Source organism: Osmerus eperlanus, chromosome 7, assembly GCF_963692335.1.
Source record: "Osmerus eperlanus chromosome 7, fOsmEpe2.1, whole genome shotgun sequence".
Classification (NCBI taxonomy): domain Eukaryota; kingdom Metazoa; phylum Chordata; class Actinopteri; order Osmeriformes; family Osmeridae; genus Osmerus; species Osmerus eperlanus.
Window position 1 is genome coordinate 21,721,415 of NC_085024.1, and position 17,970 is coordinate 21,739,384.

The 17,970-nt window shown below is 48.6% G+C and overlaps 2 protein-coding genes across 2 annotated transcripts in view; both read right to left on the reverse strand.

Moving 5' to 3' along the window:
* Positions 1–1,820, reverse strand: part of LOC134023998 (nuclear pore membrane glycoprotein 210-like) — a 4,898-nt gene extending 3,078 nt beyond the window's left edge. The window contains exons 1-5 of the mRNA XM_062466367.1: positions 1,317–1,820; positions 983–1,149; positions 662–793; positions 212–290; positions 1–98 (exon numbers count right to left, since the gene is read on the reverse strand). The exon at positions 1–98 is cut by the window's left edge and continues 53 nt beyond it. Of these exons, the coding sequence (XP_062322351.1) occupies positions 1–98; positions 212–290; positions 662–793; positions 983–1,149; positions 1,317–1,489 (649 nt within the window). The 5' untranslated portion in view covers positions 1,490–1,820. The remainder of the gene's footprint in view (positions 99–211; positions 291–661; positions 794–982; positions 1,150–1,316) is intronic.
* A 1,966-nt stretch (positions 1,821–3,786) lies between these two features.
* kcnn3 (potassium intermediate/small conductance calcium-activated channel, subfamily N, member 3) overlaps positions 3,787–17,970 on the reverse strand; it is a 19,978-nt gene continuing 5,794 nt past the window's right edge. Inside the window, 10 exon segments of the mRNA XM_062466332.1 lie at positions 3,787–4,218; positions 5,363–5,432; positions 5,888–6,015; positions 10,743–10,826; positions 10,828–10,854; positions 15,944–16,050; positions 16,053–16,084; positions 16,390–16,511; positions 17,706–17,800; positions 17,803–17,969. Coding sequence (XP_062322316.1) covers positions 3,787–4,218; positions 5,363–5,432; positions 5,888–6,015; positions 10,743–10,826; positions 10,828–10,854; positions 15,944–16,050; positions 16,053–16,084; positions 16,390–16,511; positions 17,706–17,800; positions 17,803–17,969 — 1,264 coding nt within the window.

Here is a 17,970-nt window from a genome sequence, read left to right on the forward strand (position 1 = left end):
CCCCCTCCAGCAGGACCACATCCCCCCTCCGGCCAGCTTCCTCCAGGGACAGGATGTGACGAGGAGAAGAGTATCCCGCCTCCGAGAACCGTACAAACCTGTAGGGGTAAACAGCACACGCTCACGCACCGACGCCATGGAGGTTGTAACGACCATGACGTTCAGATCTCTCCCGTTTCATTCTGCATCCACCGCTCCTCGCCTGCCTCACCTCGTGATGTCTGCTGTGTCTGCATCCTTGACTGACACCCACTGAAACTGCAGCCCTGCAAGACTACTGAAGGTGTTTCCTAACACAGAAAGAGGAAGAATGACAGAGAAAGTGTCAGAGAGAGAGACACAGTGTGAGAGACAGGAGATGACTGACAGATGTCTGTCAGAGTATTTAAGAACCGAGGTATATCACGCCTGTGATCGATTAATCTTACTATCCTATAATTTCTGAATCTATACCCCCTATACTGTATTTATATTGTATAAATACATATTTACACCCACATTTTCATGATTTACTCTGAGTTGTATCCATAATTCACTTTCTCTCACTTTGTTACCTCCGCTTACCCCTAGGGATTTGTGTACCCCCAGTTATACTGGATTGTCAGAATAGAAGGCTTATTAATAGATGTACTGCAGCTGAGAACTTATCAAGGGCAGGCACCTCCTGAGTCCAGCGCCACAACGGACAACTGGAGGGGCGGGTCGTCCGTGAACAGCTGGCGTGTCGTCGTGACAACACGAATCTGGTGAATGTGATCGATGTGGACGTCGCAACGCAGTGTGTGGCCTGTGACTGGGAGGAAGTGGGGGGAGGTCAGAATACACTGCCTATTCACAAAGACCTAACAGCCTTCTTATCCTCTCTGTCTGTGTTTCTTAGGCCTCTCTCTCACAAGGACTCTGTCCTCCTTTTTCTACTGGCCCCTCTCTCTCTCTTTATCCCCCTTCCTCTCTATCTCTCTTCTCTTGCTTCTGGTCTTACCAGTGTCTTGGCCCTGTATGAGGCTGGCCCCACGGCCGGTCTCCAGTGGAGTGTGTGACAGGCTGGACACTAGTGCCTGCTGGCTACAGGCAGAAGACTGAAGGAGGGAGGGAGGCTTGGCCGCAGAGAGTGGCTGGACACTGACTGCATCGGGTTTTGAAGACAGCCTGAAAACGATGCATATAAACACATCTGAAATTCTGTTGCAGTTGAGACGCATTCAAACGAACGCATGTCTACTCATGACATAACTTGTCCATCGGTGTAATAAAGAGTATTGTAGCGTCGTTAATCGTTAAATGAGCTATTTGGGGAAGAGTGATCCTTCACTCACCATGTGTAACAACCTCTTTCTACTGTCAGAGTAAAATCGACATGGACCTCAGTGGAACGGGGCAACAGTAATTTCGGAACATTCAACTTCGTGCACTGACTCAAGGCAATAACAGTTAAAGTAAAAATCAAAAGTTGACATATTACTCTTGATTTAAAAACAAGTCTTGCCATTATCCTATAAATACATTGTCAGTTTACAATATTTCGAATATATTCAAACGCTTCTTTTGAGCCGTTCCTCGTCGATGTCAACAGCGTGTTCGATTGTTTACATGTCGTGGTCGGCAAGCTAGCACAGCAGCTAGCAACCGACAGAAACGTAAAGTAAAATTAGTTGTGTCACATATAGCTAAAAAGTTTGATATGACTCGATTTAACTTGTTAGTGCTAAATATATTCCCCCAGCAAAACAGTATGGTAACAAGAAGATATGTTGGCTACGCTAATTGTCAAAAACTGAATTTGAGCTATAGAATGATGGAAGGGATGGCAGGAGGATGAAATGACGTTCAGGTACAGTAATGTACCAGTACCAAAGTTCATTCTCAGGCGAAAATCTATTAATAAATATATAAAACAAGAGAACACGGACAACAAGGACAGCACACAGACACGGTTATGTTATATAGATATATACTTTAATAATTCTCTCTGGTAAAATAAAATTACAAAATAATTTCAACCTCAAACGCATAAACCTCCCTTTTCCGTAAATTTATTATTAAAGTTTTTAGTAATACATTTATCATAATTGTCATAACAATGAGAAGAATACTATAGTATAATAATATTAGATATATCAGCTAACTGCGTCTAATCGTAATGGTAGAAAAGACTAAAAGCAATACAAAGCTAGGTTAAGTAACAGCTTAATTTACAATATTCCAAGCATATGTAGTTCAGTATTCCGGCCACAGGATGTCGCTATAAGACAATTTCAAAATGGTCTCCATAGAAATAGATAACTGTTTAGTCTCTTTTCCCATCACAACACTGTCATTATTCTCTCAGATTCTCTTCCATTATTCCACGCCTTTCATGAGCAACTGTACTTTCAAATCAGTGTGATGCTTAATCAAGTTTATGTTCTTTATTTGTCGATTACACGTCCATCTTTTCTCTCTGGCTCTGAAAGGTATTGTCCATTAAGCAATAAGCCCACTTCCAGATTCTCGGTTATTCCCTTAAAATCAGGGTCAGGAGATTTGCAACGCCTCTGTCCATCTCTGGTCCCTGGTGACAGGTCTTCTGTATTGGTAGTTCATTTGAGAGAGAGAGCACTTTGGTAGCAAAGATTGTGTGTGTATATAAGTGTGTGTCTGTGTGTGTGTGTGTGTGTGTGTGTTTAATGTTAGTTAAACGTATATGTGTGTATGCTGTGTGTATGCGTGTGCATGTGAGAGCGTGTGTCTAGTGTCACATGCATGTGTTTGTTGGCCCAAGTGTGTTTTATAAATGTACAGTACATTCAACATAACAGTAGTTAGTTGTTTGGAAACGTGGGCTTATATATGGCAGCAGTATTCCGTTGGAGCGACACCGTCATGTGTCAGCATGGAGTCTAAATTGCTCGGCAGTGAATTCTTTTTCAATTTGATTTAGTGCATTGTGGCTTGGCAGTACAGGCTTGTATCGTGATCTAGTGCATTGTCGTTTAAGTTATAGGTACTTGTGACAGATTGTGTATGTGTTTGTATATATGTGTGTACATTGCATGAAAGCTGTGTTGACAACAAGAGTTGCATGTTATGTGCAAAATGTCGGGTGTGTATCAACGTTAAGTGTCCTATTGTGTGTGTGTGTGTGTGCCACTAGTTTGTATCGTGGTCATATTGATTAAACCTCTAGTTAAAGGGATGCTCGTTAACACACAATTAGCAGTTAGATAGAAAATACATTTCAAGGATAAAAAGTCATTGTCATTAATTCCTGATGGATGCAAACAGAGAGAGGATGAAATGAGAGACATTTTCTTGTAATTAGAGTGGATTCCATTTAAGAATACTGCGTTCATCTCATTATTCCTCATTCTTTCCCGCTACCACTTCCTGTTCTACACCATCTCTGTGTGTTGTCTCTCCAGCGCACACTGACAATCTAACCTAACTCCTTTTTTTATCTCTCTATCTACACTTCCTAGTATCTTCAAAAGTCCTCCTCATCCTTATCTGCCATTCAGAAAGTGCAATTACTTCCTTCCTCCATCCCTAATCCGTCTCTTAACTCTCCTCCCCCTTTCTCATCTATCAACCATCTCTATCGACTCTACCTCCACTTCTCAGCAGATTGTTTCTAGTCCCATCTTCTCTCTTTCCTTCTTCATCCTCCTATCCTCCTCTTCATCCTCTATAGCAGGAGGTACTGGTGTTAGGATCCTTCCTCCATCCTTCCCCCTCTTCCCTCTTCACTCTCTTTCCTCCCTCCATCCATCCCTCCCTCCCTCGCTGTTCTCTCTTTCCTCTATTTCCTTAGCAGCCAGGGGGGCCAGTGTTAGAACATGGACTAGTCTCCTCGCTCCCCTCTAGTGTTTGCACTGGCTGGGCTGCCTGTTGTGTGTCTAGGACCAAGACAGGGGCTGAGGCTGAGGCTGGGGCTGGGGCTGTGCCAGGTGACAGGACAGGGGCTGGAGGCGGGGCCTGGGTCTGGGCTGTTGCCAGTGGAGCTGGGGTCAGTGGAACCATGGTGCCAGCCCCACCTCTCCAGTCCCGGGCATCCCTCTCTCGGAGCAGGTGGAGGAGGGCGGCGTGCTGGGCGCTGAGGGTGGCCGACAAGTGGGCAGGCAGGGCTGTGAAGCCGGCGGTGAGCTGCTCCACTCTCTGCTCCAGAGACAGCATCTGACGCTCCAGGTCCTCGCTGCGGTCGTTCAGCTCCGACATCAGCTCGTACATCACGCTCTGCATCTGGGAGGGGCCACAGGGGGGGGGGGGGGGTCATGGCCTATGTACCTAGGTAACACCCTTATGTGGGGGCAGTTACATCACTTATAGTAATAACAGTGTCCATGTCTTTTTGTCTTTGTTCTGGAACAACCAACGTTGCGGTCCAATAAACGTTCTTGAATTGAATTAGGAGAGAGCTGTGGTCGGTTAGCAACAGCGACAGAAGGAGAGAGAGAGAATGATAGAGATAAAGAGAGAAAGAATGATGGAGAGATAAAGAGAGAGAGAATGATGGAGAGATAAAGAGAGAGAGAATGATGGAGATATAAAAAGAGAGAGATAGAGAGTAGAAAGAGCAAGTGTTAGACAGGAAACCCTGGATGTGGGCGTTATCATAAAAGAGGAGAGGAGAGAGAGAGAGAGACGGCGTGTCCCTTGCCCATCGTCATAGCAGCCGTAACCATGGTAAACTCACAAGTGGCCGATTGAGATGGAATCATCAGAAAATATGTGGGGCACAAACACATGCCCTCACACACACCCACACATCCACACACACACGTCCACACACACACACGTTCACACACACACACGTCCACACACACACACGTCCACACACGTCCACACACACACACGTCCACACACACACACGTCCACACACACACACGTCCACACACACACACGTCCACACACACGTCCACACACCCACAAATACACACCCATCCCCGCACATAGAGACAACCACTCACACATATACGCAAACACACATCATAGACACACAGAGAAACACAAGACTCCCACAAATAATCACACACAAACATTTGCACACACACTATTGTCACACACACACACAAACAGCAGATACAAATTCTCCCTCATACACCCACACAGGAACAAACAGACAGGAGAGCGCCCCTCCCTCCTCTCCTCCTCGCTCTCTCACCCAGTCATCCCTCTTCTAACACTTGTTCTGGTTGCTAGGAGACCCAAAGCCACGGAAACAGGCAGGGTCAGCATGGAAACAGAGGAATACTGATATATATCAGGGCGCAGGTATGTGTTTTGGTCCGGACTTAAAGGTATTGTCCATGTTGTTCTGTATGCGTGTGTGTGACAGTGTGTGTGCGTGTGGTTGTGTGTGTGTGTGTGGTTGTGTGTGTGTCACCTTTGACAGATCCACCAGTGTGTTGGCCTGATCGCTCAGCTTTCTCTGCTCCATCTTCACACTGCGTAATCTGCAACACACACATCACAGAACAGTCAGACAGGCTTTCACCTTAGCAACCATGGAGGGAGGGTACACTGTTGCTACAGCAGTGAGTTGGCATTAACAGAAGGAGTCTGTGTGTGAGCCTCCACTAGCTTAGCATGGTGGGCGTGTGTGTGTGTCCGTCTGTCTGTCTGTCTGTCTGTGTGTGTGTGTGTGTCTGTGTCTGTGCAAGTGGGTCTGTGTGTCTGTGTGTGTGTGTCTGTGCAAGTGGGTCTGTGTGTGTGTGTGTGTCTGTGTGTGTGTCTGTGTCTGTGCAAGTGGGTCTGTGTGTCTGTGTGTGTGTGTCTGTGCAAGTGGGTCTGTTTGTGTGTGTCTGTGTGTCTGTCTGTGTGTGTCTGTACATGTGGGTCTGTACATGTGGGTCTGTACATGTGGGTCTGTGTGTGTGCGTGTGTGTGTGTGTGTGTGTGCGTGTCTCACTGGTGGATGGCCTGCAGGAACTTCCTCTGATGTTTGCGGACTCTGGAGTGGTCGATCTTCTTCTGCAGTTTGGTGTGTTTGTAGATGAGCCAAGTCTCCCTCAGAACGTTGGCTGCTGCGTTCTTTATCTGCACGCAAACAATCGCAGCACGGCGTTAGCAACAGGTAGCCCCTGGAAACCTAGCACGGCAACAGGTCTAACCCCACCCCCCACCCCTCAGCCTCCATCTCCAGCTATCTCTCTCTTTCTCTCTCTCCTCTTGTTCTTAGTCTGATCTGTCCTCTGTTCCACCTCACACAGACAAAACATCGTTCCTCTGTCATGAGAAGAATAATGGGCTTCATTCTCTCTCTCTCACCCTCTCTGTATTTCTCTCTTCATCTCTCTCTCTCTCTCTCTCTCTCTCTTTCTGTCTCACACACAAACACTCTCATGCGCACACACACACTTTTCCGATGCTATTCATGCTAAAATTAACAACCGTATCTTCGGGATGGGCCATCAGTGTGAAATGAGAAGCGTGTTTGTGTGGTAAGGTGACACACGCAGACCCCAGTGGGCTGTGACTGCAGGGCTGCAGAGACCCCAGTGGGCTGTGACTGCAGGGCTGCAGAGACCCCAGTGGGCTGTGACTGCAGGGCTGCAGAGACCCCAGTGGGCTGTGACTGCAGCTGATTGCAGCTGGGACAGACAGAGCAGTAATTATAATATCCCTTTAATTTGTACATTTGTAATTATGTGAGGCTTTGTGAGGCTGTAATTTTTCCACAGGGATCAATACTGTACTTCTCAACTCTAGTCTACTCTAATATACTCTACTCTGTTCTACTCTAATATACTCTACTCTATTATACTCTCCTCACTCATCACATTGCTCTTTAGACCTATCCAATGTGCTCGATTTTGACCCTGTGCAATGTAATGCACATTGTTTTCATCCGAACACAATCTAGGGTGTTCCACTCATAAACATAACAAAGAGTAGATGCCACATTGGCTGCTGGGCGCGAGAATTGCGGCCGCCATCTTGGACCGGGCATAGGCATACTCCTAGTTGTGTAGCAGCAGAATAAACAAGATGCCAGCACTGTGCAGCATATTCCTGCTCAAATCGGCGGACCATCACAAACCGGGCTCGGGGGATTACTTTTCACAAGTAACATATAACATTACCGTACTATTGGTTGTATTTTGTGAATAGAATAACCATGTCCTGTATCATAGCTACATGTATGACCTTTGCAGCATAAAAAAACTTGTGAAAATCAGTTCGGTATTCAGTGAGGTATGATTAATTAAATGCGCTGACAGCTCATTGCCCCAGCCAAACAGATTACACTGAGTGGAGCGGGTGCCCGTTCCAAGATGGCGGCCCCACGGCTCGTCAGCGCCAGTAGGCAGTAGCGGTCGATGCAGCGTCTACTCTTTATTATGTCTATGGTTCCACTTCCCAGGGTGTTGGTTCACCGCAACAGCGCCCCCTAACCCGTTGTTTAAGAATCTACCTGTTGAGCTTGACGCCTGGAAGAGGAACAAGGGGAGGAGGGCCAATGCACTGAGACAAGTGTGTTCTCTCACCTGGCTCATGAAGCCAGTGTGGTGCCTGAGCTCCAGAGAGCCTGCACCCCTGGATATCACGCTGCCTACAGTTCAGTACGCTTCCTGTTTCGTTCTGAAGGTTGCTGTGCAATTAAGACCCAGGGGTTTGGCATGAGCCTCTGGGAGAGGAGTGGGAGTGAGCTGTACCGCAGAACAAGGGGAGAGGAGAGGGAATCTGAGAGGACATCAACTGAATGAGAGACTTCAAAGAGAGGCAGAGAAATGAACAAAGAACAGTTATCCCGCGTCGCAGGAGCATAAAGGAGGCTGCGATCCCTATAATCAGCACATGTCCACCGCAGTCAAGGGCTGTTCACAGGCACACACACACACACACACGTGGATACACACACACGTGGATACACACACATACACACACATGGATACACACACACACACACAACATGGGTTCAGAAAGCAGCAGCACTTTGGTATCAATGTCAACGGTTTTTTAAACGAGTCAGAAGACAAACGGTGTCATTGGCCAAATTTCGGACTCTTAGACTTCGGAAAACTGATACACCATGTCGCTCCCTGTCCCCACATCTGTGTGCTGTTGCCACCATAATGTCACACGGAGGTCAAAATCCATAACAAATGTCACATCATTATCGCATTATAATGTAGGCTACTTAATATCTTGTCACAACCCGTTTGCAACACTTCGCAAGCGTCACGTCACGTTCAAGACAGCTACTCCTAAAGTCCGAGACCCCAGGTGCAGAAGGCACCTGCAGGCTGACCACAGTTCATAGGCCATTCTGGTGTCTTCTGAGGCATGATAACATTTCGGGCTGTTAGAAGGAATATACAGCGTACCATTAGTAAATTGAAATGTCAAATCCCACTTATCAAATCACAGCCAGAGATAAAAGCATGTGATAAACAGAGAGGTTACTTTTAGACTGAATCTCCCCACAAATAAACCCACCATTAAGTCCTTGGCTTCGGCTAGGATCATCTCATTACACAGTGCCAATCATGTGTCTCCACCACCCCCACCCTTGCTTTTTAGAAGGAAGCTAGCAAATTTGTCTGAATCCTTCCAGAGGGTGTGTGATTTGCTTCAGACTCTGAGCTATGACAAAACACCTATCAGGGGGAACAAATGAACTGGGGTTACGATTCACTCAGGAGCTCCTTTGAGGCAGACAAGCTCCATCATGCACGGCTGAAGCCTTTGAAAGGAAGAATGAAGTAATGTCTACAGTATACGTGAGAGAACAGCAGCCATGTGTTTTCCATCTCCTGGCTTATACAGGTTTCTGAACTCTGACCCTATCTGCTGTGTGTGAGTGTATGAGAGTGTGTGTGTGTGTGTGACTGTATGTGTGTGTGTGTGTGTGTGAGTGTTTGAGAGTGTGTTGTGTATGTGTCTGTAAGTGAGTGGTATGTGTGTGTGAGTGTGTGTGTGTGTGTGAGGGAGTCAGGTGGCTGAGCGGTTAGGGAAGAGGGCTAGTAATCTGAAGGTTGCCAGTTCGATTCCCGGCTGTGCAAAATGACGTTGTGTCCTTGGGCAAGGCACTTCACCCTACTTGCCTCGGGGGAATGTCCCTGTACTTACTGTAAGTCGCTCTGGATAAGAGCGTCTGCTAAATGACTACATGTAAATGTGTGTGAGAGAGAGAGTAATCAAAGGGTAGATGCCAAACAAACATCAAGGGGCCAAGCACAGGGTCACTGGAAAAACACTGGACCTAAACACTGTGCCTTTGGCCTCCACTAATAGGCTAAGGATTCAAACATTGATTAGAATTTAATTGACATGCTTGTTAATCTTGTGAAAGAAGACCCATTCACATGGGTGCAGTCTGGGATTGGTTGAAACCGGGAAGGAGGAGGAGGGGGGGAGTTCATCTCCACGACAACAGGTTAGCAGTGCTCTCATGCCGTTCTTCAAAGCCAGGCGAGACTGCGTTGCCATGGAACAGAGGAATCTCTGTCTTAACACAAAGTGGTTTGAATCTACTTTATTTTAGATTCTTGCAACTTCGTTACACAAACAAACAGTTGTCCACTCTGAATGTTTAATTGTTTCATGTTTTGGGTTTCATCAAAGGGAGACTGAGCCAACTGAATTATAAGTTCTGCTGATTAAACGTCTTGTTGAGACAACCAGATGAAAGCAACCGAATTTAACTGACTTAGTTATTACTTTAAACTTCTTGGTTCTAGTTGGTGTTTCCACAAAATGTTTTCAACTTAAAGAAGCCAACTCTGCCAGGTTATTAGTATTTTCAAGTCGTCATATTCTAGAAGGAGTCTCCTTGACATTGTACAGAGGTGCCCTTTTCTGCTTCGGCTGAAACACAGATGTTTGTCTCCGACCTGTTGGCCCACTCTATAACCTCTTAGTTCACTCGACTAGAAACAATGTCTTAGATCAACATTCTACCAACATTTCCTCAACTTCCTTTACCACCAAAATATGACGTGTACTCCCAACAGAAAGCATGTGCTCCTCACTTGTGCCCACACACGCTTGGCCTGCGATCCATCTCCAGGGGAGCAGAGGACTCGAATCTAAGAACAGATTTAGTTGGAGTGGAGCACAGAGTCTCCCTCCCTCCTTGTCAATACTCTATCTGAAATTATTGATCACCCCTAGTCCCAGACCACTTGATACACTGCAGCCATAACGTACCCTACATATTTGATATGGGAGCTATTTTTGAAACTTGGGTCTTTTGACTGCATGAAAAATTGAAAAGGAGCGGGGGGAGGGAGGGACTGGGGGAGGGAGGGATGGAGGGGGAGGGATGCAGGGACGGGGGGGAGGACTGGCAAGTTACAAAAGATGGTGGCTAATAGTTGGGGGCAGAGAGAGCCAGAGAGAGCCAGAGAGAGCCAGAGAGAGCCAGAGAGAGAGAGAGAGAGAGAGAGAGAGAGAGAGAGAGAGAGACAGAGAGAGAGAGAGAGAGAGAGAGAGAGAGAGAGAGAGAGAGACAGAGAGAGAGAGAGAGACAGAGAGAGAGAGAGAGAGAGAGAGAGAGAGAGAGAGAGAGAGAGAGAGAGAGAGACAGAGAGAGAGAGAGAGAGAGAGAGAGAGAGAGAGAGAGAGAGAGAGAGAGAGAGACAGAGAGAGAGGTGACAGGGGTGGGGCATGATGCCCCAGGGGCATGAAGGGGCAGATTCACCAACATATTATTATACTTATTCGTTAATATTCACAGCATGCAGCAGCTCAGAGGATGAACACACACACTTGACTATTCTGTGGTAGGATGTACCACCAACACACACATGAATACACACCCTCTTGGTGAGCTGCGTGTCCATCATAAAGTTGTGCACATGCTTCTCAGCCTTGGTCAGCTCCAGCTTCCTGGCTACCACGGACAACCACCAGAGCTGTGCAGCCTGCACCCTGAGAGAGAGAGAGGGAGAGAGAGATGGAGAGAGAGAGACAGAGAGAGAAAGGGAGAGAGAGGGAGAGAGAGAGAGAGAGACAGGGGAAGAGAGAGAGGGGAAGAGAGAGAGAACAACGTAGTGATTAAAAGCTGAATCAGTTCAATAGAGATAAAAATGTAAAGTAAGATAGCGGGAAAAAAAGAGAGAAGTAGAGAATGAGGTTTTTAAAACATGAAGGAGGAGAAGGTGGGATGGTTGCCTAAAAGAAACGTATCAAATCAGTTCATACGCCAAACCCTGTCTGAAGCAAAGCGTTAATGCCAGCAAGTTCAATATTCCATGTTGTGATTTGAAACTTCCATCAGCAGAAATCTTCTGGCCAAGGAACAGGAAAGATTGGCACCAACTAATCCCCTTTAATTAGAACGTAGCAATCCCTGTGTCACAGTGTCAATCTTATACGTTCAGTTGGGATTTGATGCCCAACGAATGAAATGGGAAACGGAATTGGGCTAGTAATCAGAAGGTTGCCAGTTCGATTCCCGGCCGTGCCAAATGACGTTGTGTCCTTGGGCAAGGCACTTCACCCTACTTGCCTCGGGGGGAATGTCCCTGTACTTACTGTAAGTCGCTCTGGATAAGAGCGTCTGCTAAATGACTAAATGTAAATGTAAAATGAAACATGGACTTGGTTTGAGTCCAAGGAGAGGAGGGGGAGAGAGGAGGGGGAGAGAGGAGGGGGAGAGAGGAGGGTGATAGAGGAGGGGGAGAGAGAGGAGGGGGGAGAGAGGAGGGTGAGAGAGAGGAGGGGGAGAGAGGAGGGTGAGAGAGAGGAGGGTGAGAGAGAGGAGGGGGAGAGAGAGGAGGGGGGAGAGAGGAGGGGGAGAGAGGAGGGGGAGAGAGGAGGGGGAGAGAGGAGGGTGAGAGAGAGGAGAGGGAGAGGAGGGGGAGAGAAAGAGGGAATAAAACTGAGTGGGGCAAGAGAGACTGTCAGGGAGAGAGGGAGAGAAGGATGGGGAGGAAGGAGTGTTAATGAGGTCACATAACTCCTGATAAGGAATTATGTGAAGGAATTAGGATTAAAAATGTTTAATGAAAATGTATGAGTGTGTCTCCTGCCTATGTGTGTGTGTGAGAAAAGAGAGACAGAGAGACAGAGAGAGACAGAGAGAGATGTTTATGAACATGAATGGACAAGATGCAAACTCGGAAGAACATAAATAACTTTTGCTTAATATAACTTCCAATCTAAAATGTCTAAAAAGCCTGTACACAAGCCTACACTCTTATTTGCTCTTTGTGTTTCTTCCAAACAATGAATAAAATATGATGAGAAACGACTGAAAGCAGTCGAGCGGTCACACACACGAGCGGTCACACACACTATTTCACACACACAAGTGTGTGCGTGAAATAGTGTGTGTGTGTCTAAGAGTGTGTGTGTGTGAGTGTGTGAGTGTGTGTGTGCTAGAAGATAGAACTCCAAGAATGTCTGTGTGGAGTCTCCTCTATGTCCACACAGCCTCACCTCACAGCCTCACCGCACAGCCTCACCGCACAGCCTCACCGCACAGCCTCACCTCACAGCCTCACCGCACAGCCTCACCGCACAGCCTCACCTCACAGCCTCACCGCACAGCCTCACCGCACAGCCTCACCTGCACAGCCTCACCTCACAGCCTCACCGCACAGCCTCACAGCCTCACCTCACAGCCTCACCTCACAGCCTCACCGCACAGCCTCACCTCACAGCCTCACCGCACAGCCTCACCTCACAGCCTCACCTCACAGCCTCACCGCACAGCCTCACCTCACAGCCTCACCACACAGCCTCAACTCACAGCCTCACCTCACAGCCTCACCGCACAGCCTCACCTCACAGCCTCACCGCACAGCCTCACCTCCCAGCCTCACCTCACAGCTTCACCTCACAGCCTCACCGCACAGCCTCACCTCACAGCCTCACCTCACAGCCTCACCGCACAGCCTCACCGCACAGCCTCACCTCACAGCCTCACCTCACAGCCTCACCGCACAGCCTCACCGCACAGCCTCACCTCACAGCCTCACCTCACAGCCTCACCGCACAGCCTCACCTCACAGCCTCACCTCACAGCCTCACCTCACAGCCTCACCTCACAGCCTATCCATATGGGTGTGCGCATGTGTGTGCAATACAGGTTTGTAAGTGCGTGGTTTTGGAAAAGTTTGGAAAACAGGATTTTTTACGGTTGAAAAACGTTTATAAATAGTTTTTTTTGTAAAGGTTGAAAAGAGAAATCTGAAAAAAAGGTTTGAAAACAAAACAAGTGTTTGAAAGGCTGACAGAATATTTGAGTATCTGTACTTCTACAAGAGTGAAGGATATGTGGCCTGTACCATCTCTGGGGGTGGATGTGTGGACTGTACCATCTCTGGGGGTGGATGTGTGGACTGTACCATCTCTGGGGGTGGATGTGTGGACTGTACCATCTCTGGGGGTGGATGTGTGGACTGTACCATCTCTGGGGGTGGATGTGTGGACTGTACCATCTCTGGGGGTGGATGTGTGGACTGTACCATCTCTGGGGGTGGATGTGTGGACTGTACCATCTCTGGGGGTGGATGTGTGGACTGTACCATCTCTGGGGGTGGGAGGACTCTGGTCCTCCACAGTCTACAGTATGACGTGAGAGCCGACCAAGGCTGGATCCGGTGTGTGTGTGTGGTGTGTGTGTGGTGTGTGTGTGTGGTGTATGTGTGGTGTATGTGTGGTGTGTGTGTGTGGTGTGTGTGGTGTGTGTGTGTGGTGTATGTGTGGTGTGTGTGTGTGGTGTGTGTGTGGTGTGTGTTTCTCCCTCTGCTTCCTCACAGCACGAGACCTCACTGAATATGTCACAAAGGAACCTCCCATCTGTCTCCCTCCACCTCTAGACCTTAAACACTACAGGTACTCTGCTGTACCATACGTCTCTCTCTCTCTCTCTCTCTCTCTCTGTGTCTCTCTCACACACACAGTCAGATAGAGAGAGAGAGAGAGAGAGAGAGAGAGAGAGAGAGAGAGAGAGGCAGTTTCTCAACAGTACATGGGCAAACAGAATGCCAAGCAGTGACATGTTGTCTATTTTGTCATGTATTATTGAGCTCACCCCTCTTATTTATTGAACTCACCCCCTCTCTTCCACACACACACACACACACACACACACACACACACACACAGACACACACTGACACTGGTGCACCCCCACCTAGCCTCGGGGCATTGTATATTCCAACACAGTTGGCCTTCGGTGTTGTCATAGTAACGAGGGCGAGAATTCCACCTATAGAAAGTGATTACAATCACTCTGAAACCAGGAAAAAATCACAACCTGCTCTCCCTCGCTCGTATTCTCTCCATTTCTACCCTGCTCTCTTTTCTCAACAATCAACCTCTCCACCTCCCTCCTCTACTGTAGCATCTGTCTTTCCCTTCTCCTTCCAGCCCTCTTTACAGATCGACAGAAACAGAAAGCACGTCGAGGCTGAGGGCAGACTCACCGTCGACTGGGTATGTTTGTGAGTAAAGGACAAAGAGAGAGAGAGAAGGGGGAGAGAGAGAAATAGAGCAAGAGAGAGATTGAGGGAGAGAAAGGGAGAAGAAGGTGAAACTGAGAGAAAGAGAGAGATAGAGAGAGATAGAGAGAGACAGAGAAACAGAGAGCGAGGGGGGCTGAGAGAGTGTGTGTGGGAGTGTGTTGGAGTCATATTGAGAGTGCATGTCAAGCTTTGTGTTAGCGGTGTATGTGGGATGCAGTCTGTAACATCAGATTGGGAGGGTCTGTGTCCACCCCGAGTGTGTGTGTCCAGGGGTGTGTGTGTGTGTGTGTGTGGTGTGTGTGTGTGTGTGTGTGTGTGTGGTGTGTGTGTGTGTGTGTGTGTGTGCGTGCCTGGCTGGGGATGTGGGAGATGTAAGTGTATGCAGGAACAGACAGGGTGACACAGACACAAAGAAAGAGAGTCAGACAGAAGAGAGGGACAGGAAGTGAGGCAGGAAGTGAGGCAGGAAGTGAATGAGGAGAGAGGCAGGAAGTGAATGAATAAAGGAAGTAGGACTGAGAGACACAGCCACACTGTACAGCTCAGGGGTCACATGACATAACAGGAGAAAGAGAGAGTAAAAGAGACGGAGATAGGAGGGAGAAAGAAGAACAGAAGGAGAGAGGGTGGAGGGTGTGGGGAGGGGAGGAGGGGTGTGGGGAGGAGGGGGGGGGAGGGGAGGAGGGGTGTGGGGAGGGGAGGAGGGGTGTGGGGAGGGGAGGATGGGGGAGGGGAGGAGTGGTGTGGGGAGGGGAGGAGGGGTGTGGGGAGGAGGGGTGTGGGGAGGGGAGGAGGGGGGGAGGGGAGGAGGGGTGTGGGGAGGGGAGGAGGGGTGTGGGGAGGGGAGGATGGGGGAGGGGAGGAGTGGTGTGGGGAGGGGAGGAGGGGTGTGGGGAGGGGAGGAGGGAGGAGGGGTTGTGGGGAGGGGAGGAGGGGGGAGGGGAGGAGGGGTGTGGGGAGGAGGGGTGTGGGGAGGGGGGGGGATCAGCGGGGGTAGGTTGGGGGGGGCATTTTAAAGCACCTGGTGAAAACGAAAACAGGCAGAGGAGACAAACAGAGAGACAGCAGATGGAAATAAACACGTAGCCTGAGAGACACCACAGTCCTTAACTACACAATGATGCCACACACACACATGTACATGCAGAAAACAAACACACACTAAACAAGCACATGCAGCAGCAACCACAGATGCAGGCTTATACAAGGAATTAAAGAAATCACACAAGAACAGAATGCTGCTGAAAAGGACAGAATGGTCCCTAATCCTGAGTCTGGTGACAGAGAGAGGGCAGGACAGGAGCCAGAGAAAAGGAGGGAGGGAGGGAGGCAGGGAGGGAGGGAGGGAGGGGAGAAAGAGCGGAAGAAGAGAAAGGGAGAGAGAGAAAGGGAGAGAGAGAGTCAGAAAGAGAGAGTGGGAGAAAGAGGGAGAGAAAAAGGGGGAGACAGAAAGAGATACTGAGAGAGGGGCAGTGAGAAAGAAAAGGAGAAAAAGAAGGAAGGAGAAACAGGAGGTAAAACAAGGAGCCCAGCAGGTAACTCACCATGATCCCGGTCAGTAGACACACCCCTTTCCCACAGTAGGTGTGAGGGACCATGTCTCCGTAGCCGATGGACAGGAAGGTGATGGAGATGAGCCACATGGCTCCCAGAAGTTACTGGTCACATCCTGAGCATCGTGATACCTGACAGCACAGGAGTCTGTTAGCTCCCAGAGCTAAAGCCCAGGGAATTCAATCCTAGGCAGCAAACACAATATCCACTCACCAGTACAGTCCACATTAGATCTACTGACCTCTCACACACCCGAACAGTCCACATTAGATCTACTGACCTCTCACACACCAGAACAGTCCACATTAGATCTACTGACCTCTCACACACCCGAACAGTCCACATTAGATCTACTGACCTCTCACACACCAGAACAGTCCACATTAGATCTACTGACCTCTCACACACCCGAACAGTCCACATTAGATCTACTGACCTCTCACACACCCGAACAGTCCAGGCTGCGATGATCCACAGTGAGATGCTGAAGACCAAGAGCACCGTTCCTGGACAGATGGTCATCAGAGTCTTCATCACAAACCTTGTGTTAAAGTGCACCTGGAACACACACACACACACACACAGACACACCAATGCACATACACACACAACCACACACAGGTGGACACACACACACGCACACATGCACACATACAGTTTTAGGAGGCTATTTCATATTTAATAAACTCATTCCAGCCATCAGCTAGGATAACAGCGGCATGTCTACCAATCTATGACTTCAGCAAAGCAACCTCCTCACAACGCAAGCAGGACATTTGCATTAAAAAAATGATGGATAGCTTCATCCACACAAGGACCTGCTGATGAATGACTTGTCATCTCGACTGAAAGGCACCAGCTGTTGATAACACTCCTAGCAGTGCTTCTGGGCCCCAAACACCCCACTCATGACCTCCTGAACGATTTTAATACCCTCTCTGGATTCTGTCTCTCTCTCTCTCTCTCTCTCTCTCTCTCCTCTCTCTCTCTCTCTCTCTCTCTCTCTCTATCTATTTACCTCTGTGTGTGTGTAGTTCCCTTAATGCTAAGTCAGTCACGGCGATTGTACAGCGCTTGCATTAGTTTTACATTTGTTTTCATTATCATTCATATAACGCCAGGCCCATTATCTTCTTGCTGTCAGGGTTCTCTGACTAAATTGATTTATTCTACACAATCTTTTTTCAACTTATTCCATAGCCACTCTCTTATCTCACATTTAGGCTCACTCCTTATCGCAAAACCCAGTTCCTTCTCTAAATACCCACTTCCTCTCTCTCCCTCTTTCATCATCTTTGGGGAGTGAGAGATGGAGTGGAAGATGACAGATGAAAGGAGACAGGAGAGTGGAGACGAGGCTAGAATAGGACGAGTCCTCGTCCCCTGCGAGGACGAGGACAGGAAGAGAGGGGGGGGAGTAAATACAAAAAAAGAGAGAGAAATCAAGGGGAATGGAGCGACGAGAGAAGGAGAGGGTTCCTAGGTGAGGGGCCCGGGGGGGACACGGAGGGTCGGAGATGGAGAACTAGCTCTAATCCCTCTCTCACCCTAAAACCTTCCTTTTACAGAAGGTCCCTTGACAACTTATAAAGACATCCGAGAGCTCTGGTCCAGCTTCAAACCCTTTCAACACCTTCCTATCTATATTCACACACCTTGACCACGCGCGCACGCACGCACGCAACGCACACACACACGCACACACACACACACACACACACACACACACACACACACACACACACGTCCCACCTTGTTGAGGGCCCCTATGCTCCTGGAGGAAGCGTCGGTGAACAGCTTGCTGTGCAGCAGCATGACGCGGGCGATGAGGTAGAGACGCAGGAACATGGCACGCTGAGCACCATGTCCAGGTCGGCCTCCGCCTGCGAGGGGGCGTAGGAGAACGCCAGACGCGCCCGCCACTGGAACTTGAAGTCCCCGGGAACCGGGTGCACCGCCGACACCAGCAGCTCCAGGGCGATCAGCAACACCCGCTCCATCGTCATGGCGATGCGCC